General features: G+C 39.8%; 1 protein-coding gene across 1 annotated transcript in view; it reads left to right on the top strand.

Moving 5' to 3' along the window:
* The first annotated feature begins 4,168 nt into the window (after positions 1-4,168).
* LOC122799860 (prenylcysteine oxidase-like) overlaps positions 4,169-24,116 on the top strand; it is a 189,973-nt gene continuing 170,025 nt past the window's right edge. The window contains exon 1 of the mRNA XM_044069213.1: positions 4,169-4,699. Coding sequence (XP_043925148.1) covers positions 4,585-4,699 — 115 coding nt within the window. The 5' untranslated portion in view covers positions 4,169-4,584. The remainder of the gene's footprint in view (positions 4,700-24,116) is intronic.

Genomic DNA, 24,116 nt, shown 5'->3' with positions numbered 1-24,116 from the left:
ACAGTGTCGAGTTGCCAGCCCCACGCCCAACCTTCCACAGAAGGCACACACACTCATGCCTAGGGCCAATTTAGTGTGTCCAATCCACCTACAGCATGTTTTTGAGATGTGGGAGGAAACCGGAGCACCCGGAGGAAACTTATGTGACCACAGGGAGGACATGCAGACTCCGCAAAGAAGGCACCCCAGCCGAGAATCAAACTGGAGAACCTCTTGTTGTGAGGCGGCAATGCTAACCACTGCACCACCATGGCCGCCCATAACAAAGGGACTTATAGTACCCACAATATATTGTATGCATTTTTCTACTGGTCGTTTATGTGTATTCATTCAATGCAGGAGGAAGGTGTCACCAAGATTCATAATGCATTAATGTTCCTTACTGTCTAATACAGAGTGTTTCTGAGTAGTGGTAATGCTCTTACCCAAAGACTATCAATCCCAATAAATGAAAAAAAATGCTGCTGGACAACTAAAAATATATTTACAGAGGACACTTCTGTCCCTTTGGCAATTAATATCACTGATATGTATGGAAATTCAGTGTTTCCAGGGTTGGAAGTTTATCCTACATAAAAGGAACCCCAACTTCAGACCACTAAATGTACAATCCAGTCTCTATGACAAGTAATAAAATAATGACTCGTATAGGTTTAAGTGGTGGTATCTGAGGTAAAATACTTAGTTTTACACACCCTAGTCCAATAAGCACAGTGTCCATATGGGTAACATCCTATGGGAGATCCCCAAATAGATAATTCTGATAATTTCCTCTACAGTCATATTTTTTAAAGTCCCAAAATACTGGGATAAATTCTGACCTCTCTTATGGGACACCATATGTTCATAGGTAGGTACTAGGCTATCTGCCCGAAGGCATTTATAAGCCTAGCAAGAATGTGTTCGCTTTCGCCACCCCCTTAGATTAGTTCCCTGTGCCTCTGTCAAGCACAGCCACTGAAGTGATCCCCGGGGTAAACTGATACACTCAGGAAGAATATAACCACAAAACTATCCTGTTTAAGGATACCCCAATATTATTGTAAAAAACATTAACACTCAAATGCTATACCCAAATGTAATACTGAATCTAATGGTCAGTGACTGCAGACCACAATCCTGACCTCTAACTTTATAAGTAAGAGCATCATCCCTGGAATAAGCAGACTTCCTGATTACTGCCTCGCAAACTTTAAGTTATAGTCTATATTCACAAAATGTGACAAAAACTTCCTGAGAAAAATTCAGGATGACTGCAGATTCTCCTGGCCATTAGTGTGGAATAGATAGATAGATAGATAGATAGATAGATAGATAGATAGATAGACAGACAGATAGACATGAGAGCCTCAAAGCTTACTGAATAGTGGTAAACTAAAATACTGGATCTTACTAAGACTTTCTCCACATAATCCTGGCAAAAATTTGTGGTAACTCATCAAGTCATGCAGACTGGTTTTACCAGTTATTACAGGTAATATTAAAATTAGATTATGGCCTTCCATTAATTGCCCTAAGCTCATCATACAATACAAAATTAGTCATGCTTGTATCATAAATGTTGATAGTTGCAAACCACATTGCATAGAATCTGTCATTTCATTGCATAATCGTCCTACAGGGAGCATCACTGTAACACTGCCAATTTATCCTAACAAACTGCAAATAACCTGCTTAATGAACTCAGAAGTGAACTTCAGTTTAAATAGTTTAGGGATAAACTAAAAACATCTTAAAGACATTAACTTGTTACTTTTTCAGAAATGCAGGCTAACTGCCTCTCCATCGCACCACAGTGCCACATCATAGCATTACATACAATTTGAATATCCGTTGATGATCCCTAAACATCATTTGTTCCACTCTCCCCATCCTTCAGCATTTTCCTTCCTCATTTCCTATCTTTTCTCACTCTCATCTCCAATTTATATATATTCTAACTTTCTTTTTGTAATCTGTGCAATGAATTGCTTTTCTCCATATTTACATATCTGTATATCCCTACACTTTCATCACCCTACCCGTCTGCACCATTCAATATATTCTCATGCCAGTGTTTCTTACTATAATTTATGTAAATCTTCAACTAATTATATTTTTGACTATTTCCAAATATGTGTGTATTTCCTTTCTTCATCCTATCCCACTTTCAAACTCCAATCTATATATTTTCATACCATGGCATTCTATTTACTTATTGTAACTTATGCAATGAATAAACTAATTGCCTCTGTGCTCAATTTCCTTTGAAGCATCATAATAGCTGTCATCTACCTGACTCAACTGCATCCTGCTGAAATGCTCTCACCAACCCCAATCTCACATGCTATCACCCACCCCTACTACAAATCCACTGAGTCTGCAGTCCCATGGTCCTCCTCCTCAAAAAAAAAAAAACATACCCGAGACTTTTCTGAATAAGCTCACCATAAGATGTTACTTTAGAGGTGGGACTAAGACTGTACAGCTGCACAGGGTGGGGACTTTAGGACAGACAATTAGAGGTAAGGGGAACAAATTCTTTTCTGAGTTAAAAAAAATATAAGAAACACCAACACTAATGTCCTAGTGGCTGCTAGTACTGATGATAATAATAATAATAATAATAATACATCATGGAGTTGTGGAGTAATGCATAATGGGTTCTAGGCTGAGTTACCCAGAGATTTTGGTCATAAGCCCTGAGACTTCCCTAAAATCTCCCGATAGTCAAGTTCCAGGTACAAATCATTGTCACTAAGAAGATAAAACCTGCAGTTGTACCAACTACAATATACCTCAGTGTACTCTGAGAGCAAGGATTAGCTCATTCTAAATGATAATTAAGATCTATGAATATATTTAACTGATCCAGTTCAAACTGTTGCTAACAGTTAAAGCGTGTGGAAATGGGTGTAGCAAGCAAATTCCATTTTGTACTCACAAGCTCTTACTGGTATCCCCAATACCGATCACTTAAAAATGAACACATCTCTCAAAATGCTGCCTCAATGCACTGTTCCCCCTAAAACTATTATTTGTAGATTAACAATACTGCACCTGTTATTACAAGTATCCATTTACACAGTTGTAGATATAATATGACCTGACAAAAGCCATGGACATATGATGCTCAGAAAAAAAATGTACGCAGCATAGCTTTCAACTTCTTAGTAAAAAAATTATACACAAAGCCAAAAATAATGGAAAGCCCCAAAATTAGGGACACATTTTAAATGCTGCTTTTATAAACTTAGTTGCTGGAATAAAAAGTCTTGTGTTACCATGGATTTTCTGAAGGATATAAAGTCTAAAACTGAAATGAATGTAATTATTTAGTAAATTCAATCCTCACTGATTTGCCATAAAATAATTTTATGAAGAACCGGGCAAAAATCTGGACATTCTGCGAAAATCTCTACAGTTGAGAGTTATGTATGGTTAGGGTTATCACATGTCCCTCTTTGCGAGGGACACTCCCAATTTGGTCCGTTTTTGTCCCGCAAAAAACAAACAAAAAAAAAGCAGATGTCCTGAGATTTTAGAACAAAAAGTTTTCCTTTAATAGCTGCATAAATCAGTTATTTTGTATCTGATATACCTAAATGTTACAGGAAATAGCATAAACAACTGAAATGCTACAAGAATAAGCTTTTATTTTGGCAAAAGAAAGTGAAGTTCTGTCTTTAGCACTGACCTTGGGTTTGTTTTGTCCCGCATAATCTCACGTTTCTACATGAAATGTCCCACTTTGAGCATTTGAAAAGGTGGCACCCCTATGTATGGTATATCTCGTGTGGAAATTTCGATGTTTTCCAGGGCATGGACTGCGCAGTGCGCACATACTTGTTTTATTTAGTAATGCCGCTTTTTTCGGAATTTATATCCATCTTTAAAGCTGTTTAAATTGTTTACAGGAGCTTAGACCTTTATCCTTAAGTTATAACACTCACAACAACAGCTCAACCTGACACGTTTATAACTATTGATATTCGTTTAGAAGCTAACTGTATAAGTTAGCACATAATAATTTGACAATTAAATTTCCTTCATATCCCGCTCGTACTAATCATTTGTTGTCAGCAGTGCACTACCTTACGTTATTTGCTTACTAGAAACGTGTAGAGCGTGGCACTGCTCCACTAAATAAGCTCGCAGAGGTTGGACATCACGTGTTTACTGCGAACCAGGAAGAGAAAAGCTGTTCAGTGTTCAGGGATGCAGAGCATCAGACTAAGAGAAATGGGCATTGGTGCTCTGTGTTCATTGTACGTAGGAAATGGTGTCCTGATGTGTAAATAGGCGCATGATTTACTTGGCAAATACACATCATTTAATAAAGACACATATTGACGTGGTGGCGAAATATAAAATGCATTATTCAGCCCATGTGTGATATTTGGTACCTTAACTTCATCTGCCCCAGGTATGTTGCACAGCAACACGGCTGATAACAGACTCGCCATTCAGATGGAGAAGAGGGGTGTATAATCAGTCTTCATAGACTTGTGATCGGTTGGGACACTGGTTCAATAAAGGAACGGAATAACGGACTTATTTTCTTTGCTCTTTGTATTGCTCTTCAAGCCTGTTTGTTCTGTCATCATGTCTCTAACACTGATGAGGGCAGCAGCAGTATTTATTTGGGTCATCTATCGTGTTCTGGGGGAGCCGTCGTCAACAGCATCAGCCGCAGAAGAACAGCCTCCTAGCAAAATTGGTATGTGTTACTACTACTGGTTGGTTTCTGAGAACATACATCCACTAGTTGTCATAGCTCTCAACTGTCCCTAATTTTGTCTCGTCATTTTACCCTGACTCTCAAGTATATAATTTTTGGTAAATTGCTGAGGATTACAGTCAGTCATTTATGCCACATACAGGAGTTTCATAAATTTATTCATCACATCAGGCACATTGATGCAAACGTGTTATTTTAATACTCAAACTAGTATAAAATGTAATAATTGTCCCCAGTTTTGATTCTTTGTCAGCCATTATTGTTTTGCTTTGTCCTTGATTATTTAGCAGAGAAATGGAGAACCATGCTTGCCTTCCATACAACAAAATCAGCACATGTAGGTAGTTAAGAGAAAGTAAATGTGTGCATGCCAGTCCTTTTACAACACTTGTTTATTTCAAGAAACACCCTCATAGATCACTTTGAGATGAGACAGTTGCCATATTGAGGCAATGTCCCCTGCACAAGGGTGCAATATACTTAGCTGTATATATTTTTTTCAAGCATCTCTCGGAAACTTTCTGGCTTACGAAGCATTCTTCTTCTTCTCCTTTCGGCTTTTCCCGGTTAGGGGTCGCCACAGCGGATCACCTGTCTGCTCATGAGTGGCAGTGGAGTTTTACAGTGTCGACTTGCCAGCCCAGCACCCAACCTTCCACAGAAGGCATACATACTCACACCTAGGGCCAATTTAGAGTGTCCAAGCCACATAAAGTATGTCTTTGGGATGTGGGAGGAAACTGGAGCACCCGGAGGAAACCCACGCGACCACAGGGAAGACATGCAGACTCTGCACAGAAGGCACCCCAGCCAAGGATCGAACCGGAGAACCTCTTACTGAGAGGCAGCAACGCTAACCGCTGCACCACCGTGGCTGCCCTTTCTGGTTTATGAAGCCTAAAAGTTATAAAACTGTCTAAACTATTATTTGTAATTTATATATGTGCACAATACATTTAGAGATAGTACTACTTCTCTAAAAGTAATCTGTTTTTAGGATCACAAGTAAATGCTAGGCTATCTGTGTACAGACTATTACAATAATCAGGAGCCAGAATTAACCCCTGCACTTTATATCTGTGAGGTAAAGACCTTAACCATTATGCCAAACCCCCAAATGAGTTTGTTGCAATTTGAACCATAGTCACTCAGCTTCACTCTACAGTGGTCTACACTGCTGCATTGCTTAACCAGTTGAGCTAATGGACATCATCATTTTTAATGGTTATATGCAGTAGTAGCTTATAACAATGTGTACATTTATTCAATGAATGCTCCAAGATTTGAAATGCAAGATCTTTATTTAACAAATTCAGCTTATTGTATATTTAATTGAAGTATGCCTTTTCCATTTTTTATAAGCTCCATTATTTTACATAGAATACTGGTTATGCTGATGTCTTTAAAAATGTTTGGATTGGATATAACAAGCATTCTTTTCTATATACGTTTATTTCATTTAATTTGATAATTAGATGCAGAGGTCGATTTACATGTACAATACTTAAGAGATTACTGATTGTGGTTATTCCATTGGACAGATTTTTGCAATAGTGTTTACATTCTGAGTATGTGACTTGGTAACACAATAAGCTGCCTGTCACTGTAGGTCAAGGATGTGTCCACATGTTACATCTTTGATTTTGTAAAGGAATCACAAAGATGTAATGTAGAAAAGAAGATTAGTAAAGTAAGTTAAAAAAATAGAAGTTGAAGTTATGGAATGCCTGCGAAGTGAAGGGTTTGGTGTAAAAGGTCTACACAGGTTACATGATAGCATGATGGAGTGAGTCCTCAGAGTAAGGAGAAACGGGAAGATCAGGAGACATCTGAAGAAGAAATATGGTGGACATGAGAAAGAAAAAGAGATTTGATATCATGTAATATTTATGCAAAGGAGAAAGCAAACCTCATCAATACAAAAAAAGCAGCACTGAAAATACTTGAAGAGAAATACAGGCAAAGGAGTCCGTGCATGGAAAAGTTTACAATACAAAAAAATAAGATGACAAAGAGGAAAAGTAGAAAAGAAGATTAGTAATGTAGAAGTTAAAGAAACAGAAACTGAGATTATGGAGTACCTACGAGGTGAAGAATTTAGTGTAGAAAATCTAACTCAGAAAACACCACAGCAGGATAAAGCAGTTGACATCCAAAGTAATGAGAAACCTGTGGAATAGGAAGCAACTGGTCATTTGCCATATGAGGGTATTTTGGAGCCTTCCACAGCAAACCAGTATAAATGTTCACTTGAAGCTGGACGCCAAATGAAAGAACAGGAAACTGTGGCAATTCTGACTCAGTCAATGTTAAGTAGTGATAGGTTAGTGAGTTCCCATATGACAGAGCAACGGGAGACACAGGATGAACTTGAAGAGAATCTGCCACAGGAAGATGCTATAGAAATTTCTGTAGAATGCCAGCAGGAAATGGAGAACAAGAAAATGAACTAAGAGAAGCATTGCTTGATTTATTAGAGATAGATAAACATATTAAGATCAATGAAAGAAATGGACTGCAGAAGGTCAATAAAACCCAAAAAGTTAGAAGTTTGATAAAACAAATGAACACAGTAATTAGGACTGTCCATAGAGATCCATATACAGATAAAATTATACCACAAGAACACAGGGTAGTAAGGGAGAGGAAGGGGAGAAATTGAATATCATTATGGAAGTATCGAATAGAGAAAATGATAAAACAATTAAGACAAGAAGTGTCACTGTTAGAAGAGTATAGAAGAGGGAACAGATAAACAGTACTCAGGCGTGAAAAAAGTAAAGGACAGTATCAGAGCAGATCAGGATCTGTTATGCACTATTGCAAATAACAAACTAAAACTTTCAGCACAGGCAGAAATACTTAGAAGATGTGCAAATAAATATAAAGGAAAAGTACAAAATGAGCAATTCATTGATGACCCCAAAAAGTTCCATAGAGAATTGGGAAACTAGGCAAAAGGAATTGAAAGACTACCCAAAAAAGAAGAACTAGATACATTTTGGAGAAATATCTGTGAAAATCATGTGGAACATAACAAAGATTCTAAATAGATAGAAGAAGTAAAAGAGATAGTAAAAAGTTCAATTGTACAGGATATGAAATGAGACGAAGTAACAGCCAGAGATATTGAAACAAATTTAAGAAAAGCCTCCGAATGGAAAATCCCAGGCCCAGATGCTGCACCTAACTTCTGGCTAAAAGTATTAACATCTTTGTATGAGGATTTAGCCATGAGTAAAAACTGTTTGTTTATATGCAAACCCCGAACAGACACCAGCCTAGCTAACAACAGGAAAAACAATGCTCCTACTTAAGAGTGAACCTGCAAGCTACCCTAAAAATTATAGACCAATAACTTGCCTTCTGACGATGTATAAACTATACACATAATTGATGCCGACAGAGTTTGTAGTCATTTAGAAGAAAACTCAATAATGACAATAGAACAAAAGGGTAATTTAAGAAAGTCATATGGATCAAAGGATCATTTGTTGTTAAATAAAGTTATGATGGAGAACTGCAAAAAGGGGTCATATGGATCAAAGGATCATTTGTTGTTAAATAAAGTTATGATGGAGAACTGCAAAAAGGGGAAGAATCTAAGTATGGCATGGACTGACTACAAAAAAGCATTTGACAGTATCCCACATTCATGGATAAAAGAGTGCTTAAAATGTATAAGATACGTCCTACTGTGATCATTTGCATTACTGCGACCATAAAACAGTGGCAGACCATTTTGCAATTAAGCCATGTTGAAGGACAAATTGTTATTCCAAGGATAAAAATTCAAAGGGCGATTTTTCAGGTGACTCCCACATTAGGCCATGGCTATAATTTGGCTCCTAAAAACAACAAAGTGTAAAGACCTCTCATCTTCTTTTTGTGGATGATTTAAAACTGTATAGCTCGTCAGATGAGGAACTGAAAGCACAACTGCAAATGGTTAAAACATTTTCAGATCATATAAGAATGTCATTTGGTCTTGATCTTCTTCTTTCGGCTGCTCCTGTTAGGGGTCGCCACAGTGGATCAGCTGTTTCCATTTCTTCCTGTCCTCTGCATCTTGCTCTGTCACACCAACCACCTGCATGTCTGCTCTCACCACATCCATAAACCTTATCTTAGGCCTTTCTCTTTTCCTGTTACCTGGCAGCTTCATCCTTAGCACATGTCTTGCCTCTCTGGCTTTGTCTCCAAACCTTCCAACCTGGGCTGACCCTCTAATATACTTATTCCTAATCCTGTCTATCCTCGTCACACCCAGTGCAAATCTTAACATCTTCAACTCTGCCACGTCAAGCTCTGACTCCTGCCTTTTTGTCAATGCCAATGTCTCCAACCCATATAACATAGCTGGTCTCACTACCCTCTTGTAGACCTTCCCTTTCAGTCTTACTGGTACTCGTCTGTCACAAATCACTCCTGACACTCTTCTCCACCCACTCCATCCTGCCTGTACTCTCTTCTTCACCTCTCTTCCACACTCACCATTACTCTGAACTGTTGATCCCAAGTATTTAAACTCATCCACCTTCGCCACCTCTACTCCCTGCATCTTCACCATTCCTCTATCCTCCCTGTCATTCACACACATATATTCTGTCTTAGTCCTGCTAACCTTCATTCCTCTTGTCTCTAGAGCATATCTCCACCTCTCCAGGTTCTCCTCCACCTGTTCCCTACTCTCACTACAGATCACGATATCATCTGCAAACATCATAGTCCACTGGGAATCCTGTCTGATCTCGTCTGTCAACCTGTCCATCACCATTGCAAATAAGAAAGGGCTCAGAGCTGATCCTTGATGTAATCCCACCTCCACCTTAAACGCATCAGTCACTCCCACTGCAGACCTCATCGCTGTCACGCTACCCTTGTACATATCCTGTACCACTCTTACATACTTCTCTGACACTCCAGACTTCCTCATACAGTACCACAGCTCCTCTCTAGGCACCTGTCATATACTTTCTCTAAGTCCACAAAGACACAATGCAACTCCTTGTGATCTTCTCTGTACTTCTCCATCAACACTCTCAGAGCAAACATTGCATCTGTAGTGCTCTTTCCTGGCATGAAACCATACTGCTGATCACTAATCATCACCTCCCTTCTTAACCTAGCTTCCACTACTCTTTCCCATAACTTCATGCTGTGACTGATCAATTTAATCCCTCTGTAGTTACTACAGCTCTGCACATCACCCTTATTTTTAAAAATCGGCACCAAAACACTTTTTCTCCATTCCTCAGGCATCCTCTCACTTTCCAAGATTTCATTAAACAATCTAGTCAAAAACTCCACTGCCATTTCACCTAAACACCTCCATGCTTCCACAGGTATGTCATCTGGACCAACAGCCTTTCCATTCTTCATCCTCTTCATGGCTATCCTTACTTCCTCCTTGCTAATCCACTGCACTTCATGATTCACTATCCGCACATCATCCAACCTTCTCTCCCTCTCATTCTCTTCATTTATCAGCCCCTCAAAGTACTCTTTCCATCTGTTCAACACACTCTCCTCGCTTGTGAGTACATTTCCCTCATTATCCTTTATCACCCTTACCTGCTGCACATCTTTACTAGCTCGGTCCCTCTGTCTAGCCAGTCGGTACAGGTCCTTTTCTCCCTCCTTAGTGCCCATCCTTTCATACAACTCTCCATGCGCCTTATCCTTAGCCTTCGCCACCTCTCTCTTTGCCATGCACCTCATCTCCTTATACTCTTGTCTACTTTCTTCATCTCTCTGACAATCCCACTTCTTCTTCGCCAACCTCTTTCTCTGTATACTCTCCTGTACTTCTTCATTCCACCACCAGGTCTTCTTGTCCTCCTTCCTCTTTCCAGATGTCACACCAAGTACCTTTCTAGCCATCTCTCTTGCTAGCTCTGCTGTAGTTACCCAGCTATTCGGTAACTCTTCACTGCCACCCAGTGCCTGTCTTAACTCTTCCCTGAACTCCACCTCACAATTACCCTTTTTCAATTTCCACCATTTGATCCTTGGTGCTGCCCTCACACTCATCCTCCTCTTCTTGATCACCAATGTCATCCTACAAACCACCATCCTATGCTGCCTAACTACACTTTCCCCTGCCACCACTTTACAGTCTCCAATCTCCTTCAGATTGGCCTTTCTACATAAGATATAATCCACCTGTGTGCACCTTCCTCCACTCTTGTATGTCACCCTATGCTCCTCCCTCTTGTTAAAATATGTATTCATCACAGCCATGTCCATCCTTTTCACAAAATCCACTACCATCTGACCTTCTGCATTCCTTTGCTTAACACCATAATTACCCATCACTTCCTCATCCACTCTGTTCCCTTCACCAACATGCCCATTGAAATCTGCTCCAATCACCAGTCTCTCACCCTTGGGTACAGTCATCACCACTTCATCCAACTCACTCCAAAATTTTTCTTTCTCATCCATCGCAAACCCAACTTGTGGAGCATATGCACTAACAACATTCATCATTACACCATCAATTTCCAGCTTCATAAACATCACCCTATTCGACACTCTTTTCACCTCCAAAGCACTCTTAGTATACTGTTCCTTCAGGATAACCCCTACACCATTTCTCCTCCCATCCACACCATGATAAAACAATTTGAACCCGGCTCCGATACACTTATCCTTGCTCCCCTTCCATCTGGTCTCTCGCACACACAATATTACCAACCTTCCTTCTGTCCATCATATCAGCTAGCTCTCTCCCTATAACCAGTCATACTGCCAACATTCAAAGGTCCGACCCTCACTATCACAGTCCTAGCCTTTACCTGCCTTCGGGCATGCCTTCCCCCTTTGCTCCTCCTTCGGCCAACAGTAGCCCAATTTCTGCCAGCAACCTGTTGGCCAACAGTACTGGTGGCGGTCGTTGTTAACCCAGGCCTCAACCGATCCGGTATGTACATCTGTACTTTAGTCCGCATGTATGATTTGGCAAAGTGTTATGCCGGATGCCTTTCCTGACGCAAACCTCCCCATTTATCCGTACTTGGGACTGGCACAAAGAAATGCACTGGGTCATTTGATCTTGATAAATGTGCAAAAGCAACCTTTAAAGCAGGAAAGCTGCAGCACCAAGAAAATATCAGTCTGGGACGTAAATGTGATATAAAAGAACTTGAGCAAGAGGGAGTGTATAAATATTTGGGAATTAATGAAGGATCAACAATAAAACATGAGCAAATGCGATTAAAACTCAGTAAGGAATATTTTAGAAGACGTAATCTTGAAAACGGCTTTGACGTCTAAGAACAAAGTTCAAGCTATAAACCAGTTTGCTCTTCTTGTCTTAATTTACAGCTTTGGAGTGATTGATTGGCCCTAAAATATGTTGGACAGGTTAGACAGGAAAACAGGAAGGATGCTTCATGCTCATCAAATGATTTATAAAAATCACTGCATACCAAGATTATATATTCCCCATTCCAAAGGAGGTATGGGCCTCCTTGAAATTGATTACATGTATAGATCTGTAATCATAGGACTGCCCACATCTGTTGACTTCACAAGACCCAAATGTAGTGAAGTTCTTAAACATGAGGAGAAAAAGCCTAAGATGCCTTCCTTGCTTAGTTTAGCAAAAGCATATTGGCATCAAGCGGGAATGGAAATGAAACCCAAAGTAGATAAAAATCAGACACCAACCAAATGTGCCAAAAAAACAAAAGAAAGAATATAAGGTGAGGGATCAGATGAGAAGGCAAGAAATATGGAAAATTGTCAGAAGAAAAAATTCAAACGAGTCGCATCTGCCTCAGGCGATGAATTTTCCTTTATTAGCAGCTAACCAGATTACACAGCATATTGGCCAAGATGTCCGGTCTGGACTGATCTGATCTGATCAACTTGTTTACTGACATCAACTTTTATACTGCAAGCAAAATAACTTTTTGTTACATTTCTGACCGTTGACAGTTGGCTATGAAAAACATATAGGAAAAACATGTTTATCACAAATTACCTCAAACCCACAGCTAGTACAGAATGTTCAAGAAGTACAAAATGTTCAATTCAACAATGGTAGCTCAAATTTTCCAGGACACACAGCCTGCCCTAGTAAATTAACTCTTACTCGGCTGTGCGTCCTTATCCCAGTTTTCACTGAGCTATAACCAAATCTCTTTATTCTGAAATGCAGAAAACAGATATCATTCAGGTTCATAAGCAATGCTGCATATTGTTCACAGATGAGGCCCATCTTTGATAGGCATATCCCAACAAATAACATGTTCACTTTGCAAGAACAGGAAAAAGACAAATAACAGTATGTTTTTAAAACTTTTTCTCTTAACATTTCCCCCCTGAAAACACTTTTATTTGTCTTTTATTTCAGCAATATGTGGTAAAAACTAAGTTTTTCTTTGCATACATTACTTCATTGGCAAGACTAATTTTTAAACTTCAAAAACATTTGCAGAGAGTCACATTTCAATGTATTCACTTTCACCAGTCTGCTGCAATTGCTCATACATCGTCTTCGTAACAGCAGTATCAACCAGTCTTTGTAGAAGACCTCTGATACAGGGTATACAACAACAACCACATACCACCACGATAGCCACAGCAACTCCAACGGACTCCAGGAAACTGCTGATGAGATGACTCCATTTTCCAAACCACGCTTGTAGAAAATCTGTAAAGGGATTATTTACCTCAGAGTTCTCTGCCAATTCTTCAGATAACATCTCCAAACCTTTCAAAGCTCGAGTGATACTTCCATCAGGTGCAGTGTTGTTTGGAATATACGTACAATAGAAAGTCCCAAACATCTTGCAAACTCCTCCTTCTTTGGCCAGGAGCATATCCAGCGCAATTTGATTCTGCCATGCCACCTGCGAAGTGGCCTCCAGTTGTTCAGCAGTTCCTTTCAATGCATCTTTGGTATAGTTCACAAAACGCTGCTGGTTATAGTAAATGTAGTTGATCCAGTCCACATTCTTATTAGGTTGAATCCAGACAAAGATGGATATAAAACCAGCTGCTATTTGGTTTATTGCTTTGTATTCATCAGGTACGCCTCTTGGTACGCAAATGCTATCGATGTAGACACCATTATCGAAAGATTGCTTCGGTGCCTCTCTTTTTCTCCTACTCAACCACTTCGGCTTTATTTCAAGTTTTCTTATGAAATTGCTTGCTGGAACTGGGAAAATGTAGAATGGCAGAATTAACTTTACAAGTGCACAAGTTCCCTTCCAGGGAATCGTAAGCCTTGATCTGAGTTTGTTGTCTCCACATAACCACCATACGTCTGCTAAACTATGAGTTTGGTTTTCCAGAAATGGATTCCCATTGCCATTCACAGTAACATTGCAATAGTTCTGTCCCATATTGCCATAATTTTTCCCTGTGCCATCTCTGGAAATGCACATATACGAACCTGGATAGGAAATCGCTGCAGGAGGTTTCTCAACTTTGCTTATGACTGGAAAACGCTGAGTTTCATCTTTGCATTTATCTTCAGTTTTGTTGAAGAATAATTTCAACAGACACGTTAGGTTACCTTCATCTTGCATCAATGGGACTGTTGCTAATTGCTGTTTACCTTCAGCACAAGAAATGCAGTTCTTACGATGTGCTTATCGGGTACTATATCTAACCCAAGATAACCATTCATTATGGTGTACGAATCCCGTCTTGAGTAACAATTGTTCTTCTTTTGTGAAGGCAAAATCTGCTTTATTTGTAGCATTCTTAAGGCTTTGTACTTTAAGCTGGAGGGTCCCCAAAGGATCAGTTCTAGTTGGAAGAGACACTCCAATTCCATAAACTCGTGAATCACTTTCTTGTGGTGACACAATGGTTATAGTAACTACTCCGGTACCTTGGAAATGCACAATTTTTATTCTTTGTTGCCTGCTTTTATCTTTCTCTGGTATCACTGCACCACTTGTTTCCCATCCATTCACATCTGTTGACCACCAAACACTTGACCAGGACGCATAGTCTCTGTTGCAGAAGTATTTTGCATGAGTCAAGAAATTATTATTGTTCCATTTAGTACAGTCCAAAATTCCTTCACAAAGTTTCACCTTAAACACAGTAGTAACACCTGTTTGCACTTGCAGCACCACCATTCCTTTTTCTCTTGCAACTGTTCCTTCTCGTATGGACATATTTACTTTCGCCACCAAAATCATCATCATGTGACAGTTCAAGTACCAGTTGAACATGGCCATCCTCCCTAAGGACTACCTCGCGCCATTGGTTTCTTCACTGGGTTTGAGACGAACTAACCCCTATTGGGCCAATCCCCCTTTGTAGCCAGACTTTGCGCTCAGAGGTATGGTGGAGTTTGACCAATATCAATGGCAGAAGGAAGAGCCTTGAGTTTTTTACAGTGTGTGATATGAATCCACGAAGTCCTCTCAGCGATCTTTCCAGCCGTAGGTGTTGAGATAAGTACTTGGTATGGGCCTTCCCACCTGGGGGATGACCAATTCTTTCTCTTCACAATTCGGATCCACACCCAGTCCCCGGGTGCCACGCTTAACAAGGTTTCATTTCTGGAATCTGCAAAGGAGTCATTGGTTACAAGAGATTTGACATTTAGCAGCTTCTTCATATAATCCGCTAGATCCTCACCCCCCTCACGTTCCGCTGGCAACAATCCTTGCCACTGCGGGACATAATATGGTCTCCCAAACAAAAGTTCAAATGGTGTAAGTCCTTTGTAGGAAGATGAGATTCGCATGTACAGGAGTGCCAACGGAAGGCACGCAGTCCATGACCTATGTGTTTCTGCCATTAGTTTGCAGAGTTTACTCTTCAAGACACCGTTGTGTCTTTCCACCAGTCCAGCTGATTGGGGATGGTAAGCACAATGATTTTTGAGATCAATTTGAAACACTTGACCCAATTTCTGAACAGTCTGGTTAACAAAATGAGACCCATTATCACTGTAAATGCGTCTTGGTAGGCCAAATCGGGGAATTATTTCTGTAGTCAAAAGCTTTGCTACTGTTTGTGCATTCGGATGCTTCACTGGAAAAGCTTCTACCCATTTAGAAAAAGCATCAATAATGACCAAACAGAACCTTTTTCCCTCTGAGGGTGTCAATTCAATAAAGTCCATACAGAGTGTGTGGAATGGATACGGAGGGGTAGGGAATGCCTGCTGAGACTTTTTAACTCCCCCCTGAGCATGATACTTTGCACATAATAAACAAGATAAACAGAATTGCTTTGCATAAGTTGAAAACCCTTTACACCAAAACACCTTAGACACTATTTGAATCCTTGTCTGTACTCCTACATGGGCAGGTCCATGGCTAACCAATGCCGCCTACCTAAAAAGGTTTGAGGGTAATACCATTTTGCCAACTGATGGCCTATACAACCCACTCTGTTGAGTGATACCATATTTTACCCAACGACATTTTTCCTTTTGTGTCGTCAATGTTTGCATTACTTTTAGTGTCTCTAAGTCTAAGAGGTGTCCGGGCTCCAAATCATTATCATGTAAAAGCAAATCATTTTCTTGAGCTGCTTTTTTTGCAGCCATATCAGCAAGGGCATTTCCCCTGGAGACAGGATCTTTTCTGTTGGTATGTGCGGAACATTTACATATCGCCATCTGAAGTGGTAGTTGCACTGCATCTAACAACTGTAAGATTAAATCTCTGTGATTTATTGGTTTGCCTGTCGCAGTAACCATTCCCCTATTCTTCCATAGTTGAGCGAAAACATGTACAGTGGAGAAAACATATTGACTATCTGTATAAATTGTCACCTTTTTACCCTCCCCCAAGGTACAAGCTCGAGTCAAAGCCACCAACTCAGCTGCTTGTGCAGAATAAATGTTTGACAATCCCAAAACTTCAGTTTCTGTGGTGACAGCATACCTTACTAGTGTTTTTCCTACAGTGTCTTTCTTTGCCAATCCGTCTACAAACAAAACGAGATCAGAATCTATCAACGGAATATCCGTTAAATCTGGTCGGGGAAATACTTTGTCATGAATGCTCTCTAAACAAACATGTGGAGTACCTTCTTCTGGAGTCGGCAAAAGTGTCGCCGGATTAAGAGTAGTACATCTTTCTATGGTCATATGAGGCTGTGTCAGCAGCACTGTCATACATGACAAATGTCGACTAGGAGATAAAAAGGTTATCTTATCTTGCAAAAGTATAGTAGCTACTGAATGTGGAACCCGCAATTGTAATGGGTGAAACAAAACTAATGATGCTGAGGCTTGTACTGCCATGGCGGCCGCCACCACTGCTTGAACACAATGCGGCAATGCCCTTGCAACAGGATCTAATCTGGAGGAGTAGAAAGCTATCAGCCTCTGTTTATCCCCATGTACTTGTACCAGAACCAAGTCATATATCCTCCCTTACAATCAACCATTTGTACAAATGGCTTAGAATAGTTCGGAAAACCCAAAACAGAGGATCCTGCTATCAATTGCTTAATTCTAATAAATGCCTGTATTGCCTTATTTGTCCACTGTATGTTATTCTTAGCCGCCATGGGAGTATCATAGATCAGTGGCCCTACTTCCTCAGCATAGTTAGGGATCCAACTTCTACAACAATTAGTCACACCTAAAAAGGACATCATCTCCCGCTTAGTCATAGGCATAGGTGCATCAAGAATTGCTTGTTTACTTTTGTTCTCCAATTGTCTACCTGCCTGTGAAATTAAATAACCCAAGTACTTTACTTGTGCTTTCCACAATTGTAACTTTTCTTTATTTACCTTATGTCCTTGCTCAGCTAAAAAACTAAGAAGGGCAAGGGTATCCTTTCTACAACTTTCCTGCGTGGGTGAGGCCAACAAAATATCATCTACATACAACAGAACCTGGCTTCCCTCTGGGGGAACAAACTGAGCTAAATTCGCAGCCATTTCTTGTGCGAATATTGTCGGACTCTCACAATAGCCCTGTGGCAATCTGGTGTAGGTGTATCTTTTACCTTGATAAGTGAATGCAAACCAAAATCTACTCTCCTTATGTAGTGGTATGGAGAAAAAGGCATTGCTTATATCTATGACAGAAAAATATCTGTGCTGAGGTAATAAATCATTAAGTAATGTATAGGGGTCAGGGACCACAGGTGCTCTTGGGATCACAGCTGAATTAACTGCTTGTAAATCCTAAAACAACCTCCATGACCCATCCGGTTTCTTTACAGAAAACAACGGAGCATTGCAGGGCGAATCTGGGCATTCAACAAGAATTCCTACCTGTTTTAGCTGCTCAATGACTGGCTTAATTCCTTCCTCCGCTTGTTTACTTAGTGGGTATTGGTGCTTACGAGGTCTAAAACCTGACTTTGGAGTTATACAAACTTCACCTGCTGTTTTCATCAGTCCTACATCCCCTTTACCTTTTGACCATAAATCTACAGGTAAGGCACTTAACGCACCACCTTCCTCTTGAGTTAGGAGGATTTGTCATGCCATTTCTGTTTTGTCATCCTTGAGGTGCACACTTGGTTGTGCCCAAGTCACCCAATTTAATCTTTGTACCTGGATCTGTTGATCCTTCAACTGACTTTCGGACATTGTGTCCCAATTTGTTAGCTTTTTCGCCAAATCTACCCAATGTGTCCCCACCGCTTTAGTAATTGAAATATGTGGGCTATAACCTGAGCGATATAAAGAACTCATTTCCTTGGTCAAAGTACAGGTCACTACTGTATTACCTTGCTTATCCCAAAACATATCATTCAAAATTATCCTTGCACATTTGTGCCTAAAGAATTCTTTTTCAAATTCTTTATCCGGACCAGGGGCCTGTCTGTAGTACATAGTACAATGTAAGCGCGCGACCTGCGGTGACCCTCTCCTAGATTTACTTAAAGCTAGGTTGATCAAATCTGTATCAACCCTCCCCGGCCCGTTTGAAATCAAGTCCTGGTTATACCAGTAAAACAAGTCTTGTACTCCTTGTATCACCAAGCCATCCGCTAACCTTTTTGCCTCAATGCCTTTAGGGGTGGGAATTGCCACTATTCCAAACAAATGCATCAAATCTCTTCCCAGCAAATTAACTGGACAAACTTTTGATATAATTACCCTACACCTAACAGTTTGGTTTGTTTGCGGATCTGTGAACAATAGAGGATGAGACAGTGGTTCCTTATAGATTTTCCCGTTTGCCACTTTCACAAGGACAAACTCATCTGTTTCGCAGTTCTGGGGTAGAACTGCTGGACCCAAAAGTGTATGTGATGCACCTGAATCACATAAAAACTCCACTTTCTGTCCCTCAACCAAAAACTCTATCATGGGTTTTTGATCCAGATGCATAGCAATACCCAAATGTGCCAGGTTTATGACTTCACAGTCACAATCCCGCCCTTCCTTAATTTCCTGGGTGTCCTGACATTCATCGCAGAGAGTGTCTGCCTCATCATCACAATCATTCTCGCTTTCTTCTTCTCTACAATAATCACAATAATGAATTTGGCGCCTTCCTTTACCATCATATAGTCATGCGGAGCCATTGTTCGTAAGCTGTGGGGGATGTTGCCACTCTTCGCAGTCGGCAGCAAAGTGCCCACGTCTACCGCATTTAAAACATTCTCCATGTTTTAACCTCCCCTCATATTCCTCTGAATGTCCACCCTGTTTATACGACGTGTCCCATTTCGGGCCCCCACATTTTTGTACGCCACCACAGCACTCTTGCCCCCTTTGGTCCTGTACCAAAAATATACCACCATCATCCCCTACTGCTGACACTTGTACTTTCTTTTTCTTTTTTAAATTGAAATGTCGCTCAGCATGCCATGCATATTCAAACAAAGGTTGCAGTCTACATGTTCTGTGATCAACCATATGCTTAGTTATAAAACTATTTATCGGAGCCTTACAATCTTTAAGAAAAGCGTTTTTCAATTGCTGTTCGTACGGACTATCAGTAGTCTGATCCTGCGGAATCATCATTCCACAATGGTTATTGAACACTTCTGTCAATCTTACAATATAGTGATCTACAGATTCATCATAATTTTGGATGCACTGATTTATTACTGTCCAATCTGCTCTTGGACGCCACTTATCAGAAATTCTCTTCAACAGATCAGTGACTCGCGTGTCTAACACCCCAGAATTATGCTTTAATGTAGTGCCGTCATCTGCCTTACATGTCCAAGTACCACAAACTTAAGTGCCAATCTGGACCCAGGATTTGTCGCACTACTTGTACTTCTAAACCATTTAGATGATAACTTAAACGCATACCAACTATGTCCTCAGAAAACTTTTGAAAATTAACCTTAAGATGAGGAATACCATCCGTAGCTCGTTTTATATCCTCTCTAGCCCAGTGACGATAAACTAAAATAGTTGGCTCTTGTCCAACATCCCCTGCTTGTGGGTTTGCAACTTGTATTAAGGGAAAGGCTTCTGAGTGGTCAGAAAGTTTAATGGCCCAACGTCCTTGCCCTGCTGGTCCCGACCTTAACTGCATAGGTTGGTCTACCTGTTGCAAAGCAATTTGCGGGTAAATTGGAGGGGTCACAACATTTCCTTGAGCAGCCAATAACCCACCCTGCTCTACAGATCCCACATCTTCAGACTGATATTGAGGAGATTCCGCCGGTACAGCAGCAGCATTTTCCCCATACGGTGGGGTAGTTGCCTGCCTTTGTACCACACAAACTGTATGCTCTTCCTCCTTATCTAAAAATAAAGCTACTTTTCCACTTGGCACCAGTGATCCCTTTTGATTTATTTTTTCTTTTTCCTGGCACTGTTTTTCTTTTATAGCTCATTTATTTGCCTCTTCTAACCATTTTTGTGCTTGGGGAAATCCCAATTGTCTTTGTTTTTTAGTTCTAGTTCCCACATCTCTTTTCAAATCTCTAACCAATTTTGCACAGGCATTCTTATTCAGTGTACCATCAAAATCATATCTCGACTTCCACTTTTTCAAAAATTTAACATTATTTTTGTTTAAATCTTTCATATACTTAGCATCAACATTTAAGCAGGCATCACTCTCACACTTGCAGCAACTCAAACCCATGTTTCCCCTAGATTTCTTATTTTACCCCCTTTTTTTTTTTTTCTTCAGGTATTTTTTTTTCTTCAGGTATTTAGGACTGTATCAAAATTATTTTACAGGGCTTATTATAAAATGGGACTATCTTAATGGGTGACCCTAACAAAATAATCTTAACAAGTAATCCTACCCATCCTTAACTAAAAATAAAACCTTGTCGACAAGATTAAATTAAATTAAAAGAAATTTATTTTTCATCCTACCTGAACCAGATGAGACTCCGTTTCCCCTTTTCATTCAGAAACCGTCCCTCAGATAGGGAACAGAGAGCGGCCGGCCTCTTTTCAACGACAAATCAGTTGGAGGGCTTTCAGTCGAGGGAATCTTAAGATGAGAAACCCTCACCTGCACAGGTTTTTCGGTCTCTCTGTCGGTCTGATCCATATCTTCGTAGAGGTTTCCAGTCCAAAGGACCAAAATGTCAGAAGAAAAAAAATTCAAACAAGTCGCATCTGCCTCAGGCGATGAATTTTCCTTTATTAGCAGCTAACCAGTTTACACAGCATGTTGGCCAAGATGTCCGGTCTGGACTGATCTGATCTCCTCTGATCTGATCAACTTGTTTACTGACATCAACTTTTATACTGCAAGCAAAATAACTTTTTGTTACATTTCTGACCGTTGACAGTTGGCTATGAAAAACATGTTTATCACAAATTACCTCAAACCCACAGCTAGTACAGAATGTTCAAGAAGTACAAAATGTTCAATTCAACAACGGTAGCTCAAATTTTCCAGGACACACAGCCTTCCCTAGTAAATTAACTCTTACTTGGCCGTGCGTCCTTATCCCAGGCTTCACTGAGCTATAACCAAATCTCTATTCTGAAATGCAGAAAACAGATATCATTTAGGTTCATAAGCAATGCTGCATATTGTTCACAGATGAGGCCCATCTTTGATAGGCATATCCCAACAAATAACATGTTCACTTTGCAAGAACAGGAAAAAGACAAATAACAGTATGTTTTTAAAACTTTTTCTCTTAACAGTAATGTCGGGTTTATTGTGTGTTATCCAGGCGTTGAAGTCAGGGACTTTGTTTCTAATACTCTGCAGGCTAATAGTAGTTAGGTTTAGAGACTTATAGAGGCATAGTGGGTTGGGAGATGGGGAGGAGAGGGCCAGGGTTGGGATGGATATCTCCACTCAAGTTTAGTTTGGAGTATTTGAGCAGGATGATGGCGGGCTCTTTTTATTGTTAGTTTTGTGGCAGAGGAAGGGGGTATAGTTTGTGATAACTTTGTCAACAGTGGGCAGAATTTTTTGTCTAAAGCAAAGTAAGTTGTCTGTAGAGTATAGGTTAGGAGAAATGTCAGAGAAGGTTTTTGGTGTTAGTTTATGAATGGAGGTTGTAGTTGAGGGTTTGTACTGGATTGTGACATTGTAAAGAGGTAAAATGTAGTAGGAGGGTTAAGGGTAGTATGAGGAGGTAAGGTGTCAGGTTATATTTAAGTGGCATTTTAGAGAGGTTGGGAATAGTGGGACTCTAGATAGTAGTAATAGCTAGGAAAGGAGGTACTAGTAATATAAGCTATCAGATGTCACCAGTATGGGGTGTGTACTGATAAGGTTTGATAAGGGAGAGGAGATGAGGAATGTGAGTGTGGAAGTACACAGTAATTAGTGAGGTAGTAGGAGGTTCTGTGATATGGTGGTGCTGATTTCTGCTAAACTATACAAAAGCTAAAACTTACATCACCATATCCATGGTTTTGGTGCTTGTTTTTGCTGCATTAATTGGGTGTTTTTGTGTTGAATGTCTGCACTTTTTGACCTTTTTTACAGTCTTTAGTTAAAACTGCCTTGGTTCCACTTTAGTGAGAATAGAGGAAACCTAAGTTATTGTCTGGCCTGGGATTGTGTAAAGGAAAGAGTGTGCTGTTTTTGATTGGCCACAGGGCCTTGTTTGTGTTTTTTTTATTAGAATCTCCACTGCAGTTTTCTTGAATTACAACCTAAACCTAAAGAAAACAAATATCTTCCCTATCAACTCCCTCTGTCAACTTCCCACATACTCCTTAGCAGCTGGTATTAAAACTAACCATTCATTAAAATATCTAGGAATATCATTCAACCAAGATCCTAAACAATCATATACAAATAACATTATTAATCTCTGGTCAAACATACAACATGATATTGGCAGATGGACAAAACTTCAACTTCCATTCCTGGCTAAAATAGCCACAATCAAAATGAATCTTCTACTCATATTTCTATATATATTTACTGCTTCCAATACCATTATCAACCTAAAATTCTTCAAAACCATTCACTCTGCAATTTCCAAATTTATTTGGTTCCCCAAATCAGTCAGAATCAGTTATAATAAACTGACCTACCGTAAAGACTATGGAGAGTTAGGGCTGCCGGACTTTAAACTCTACTATGATATCATAAACTGTAATAGCCTAATAACAATAGCCGACCACACCCCTTCTCCACAACAATGGTCTCTAACCTGGGTCAAACTATTACACAACTATATCAAAACACACTAAACCCCAGAGTCCTCCCTTTCCTTTACAACGAAAATTAAAATAAATCTTAAAATACACCCAATCATTAAACATAAAATCGCAATCATACAAAGGATGTTCAGTTCATTAAACCTATATTATGCATTCACTTCCCTACAACCTATCCACCTTAACCCCGATCTCTAAATGAATAACAACATGATTAACCTAAACAATTATCCCCTCCTCGAGAAACTAACCATCTCTGATATATTTCCCTTCAAGAACAATACTTTCACTGAAATGAGAACACAATTAAAGCTCCCTAAAAGCTATACAATTTTTTTAAGGCAAATCCGAGACCTTAACCAATACATCATAGATAATCCTGCTATCAATGCAAATGAAATTCAAACCTGTAAATCCACATGGAACCTCCTATCCTCAAACAAAAAAATGCTATCTAAATCCTACAAACTTATTCTATCAATCAAAACACAAAAAGAAGTTATTTATTCTAGTTACTGGAAGAAAATCGATCCTTGAATCACAAACAAATATCTCAAGCGATCCAGCTTACCTCCAAACTTATTCCCCTTAAAAAACTTAAATATGCACAGATCATGATACTTCATAACACCTATCTCACTCCAGTCATTATAAATAAAATATACCCAACCACCTCTCCATTCTGTTCCTATTGTGATAATCACAAGGCTGATCTACTCCACACCTTCTGGAGCTGCAAGTGCACCTACAAGGTATGGTGCTCACTTAGAGTCTAACTAGAAAAAATGGCTATGAAAGTCCACCTTATCTTGAAAACTAGCTCTCCTACATATCATCCCCACAGGCCTGACTAAACTACAAACACGAATATTAATAA

This window comes from Protopterus annectens, chromosome 4.part0 (assembly GCF_019279795.1).
Source record: "Protopterus annectens isolate FY-2018-M chromosome 4.part0, PAN1.0, whole genome shotgun sequence".
NCBI classification, from domain to species: domain Eukaryota; kingdom Metazoa; phylum Chordata; order Ceratodontiformes; family Protopteridae; genus Protopterus; species Protopterus annectens.
The sequence above is the reverse complement of the archived record's forward strand: the minus strand, read 5'-3'. Positions and strand labels throughout refer to the sequence as shown.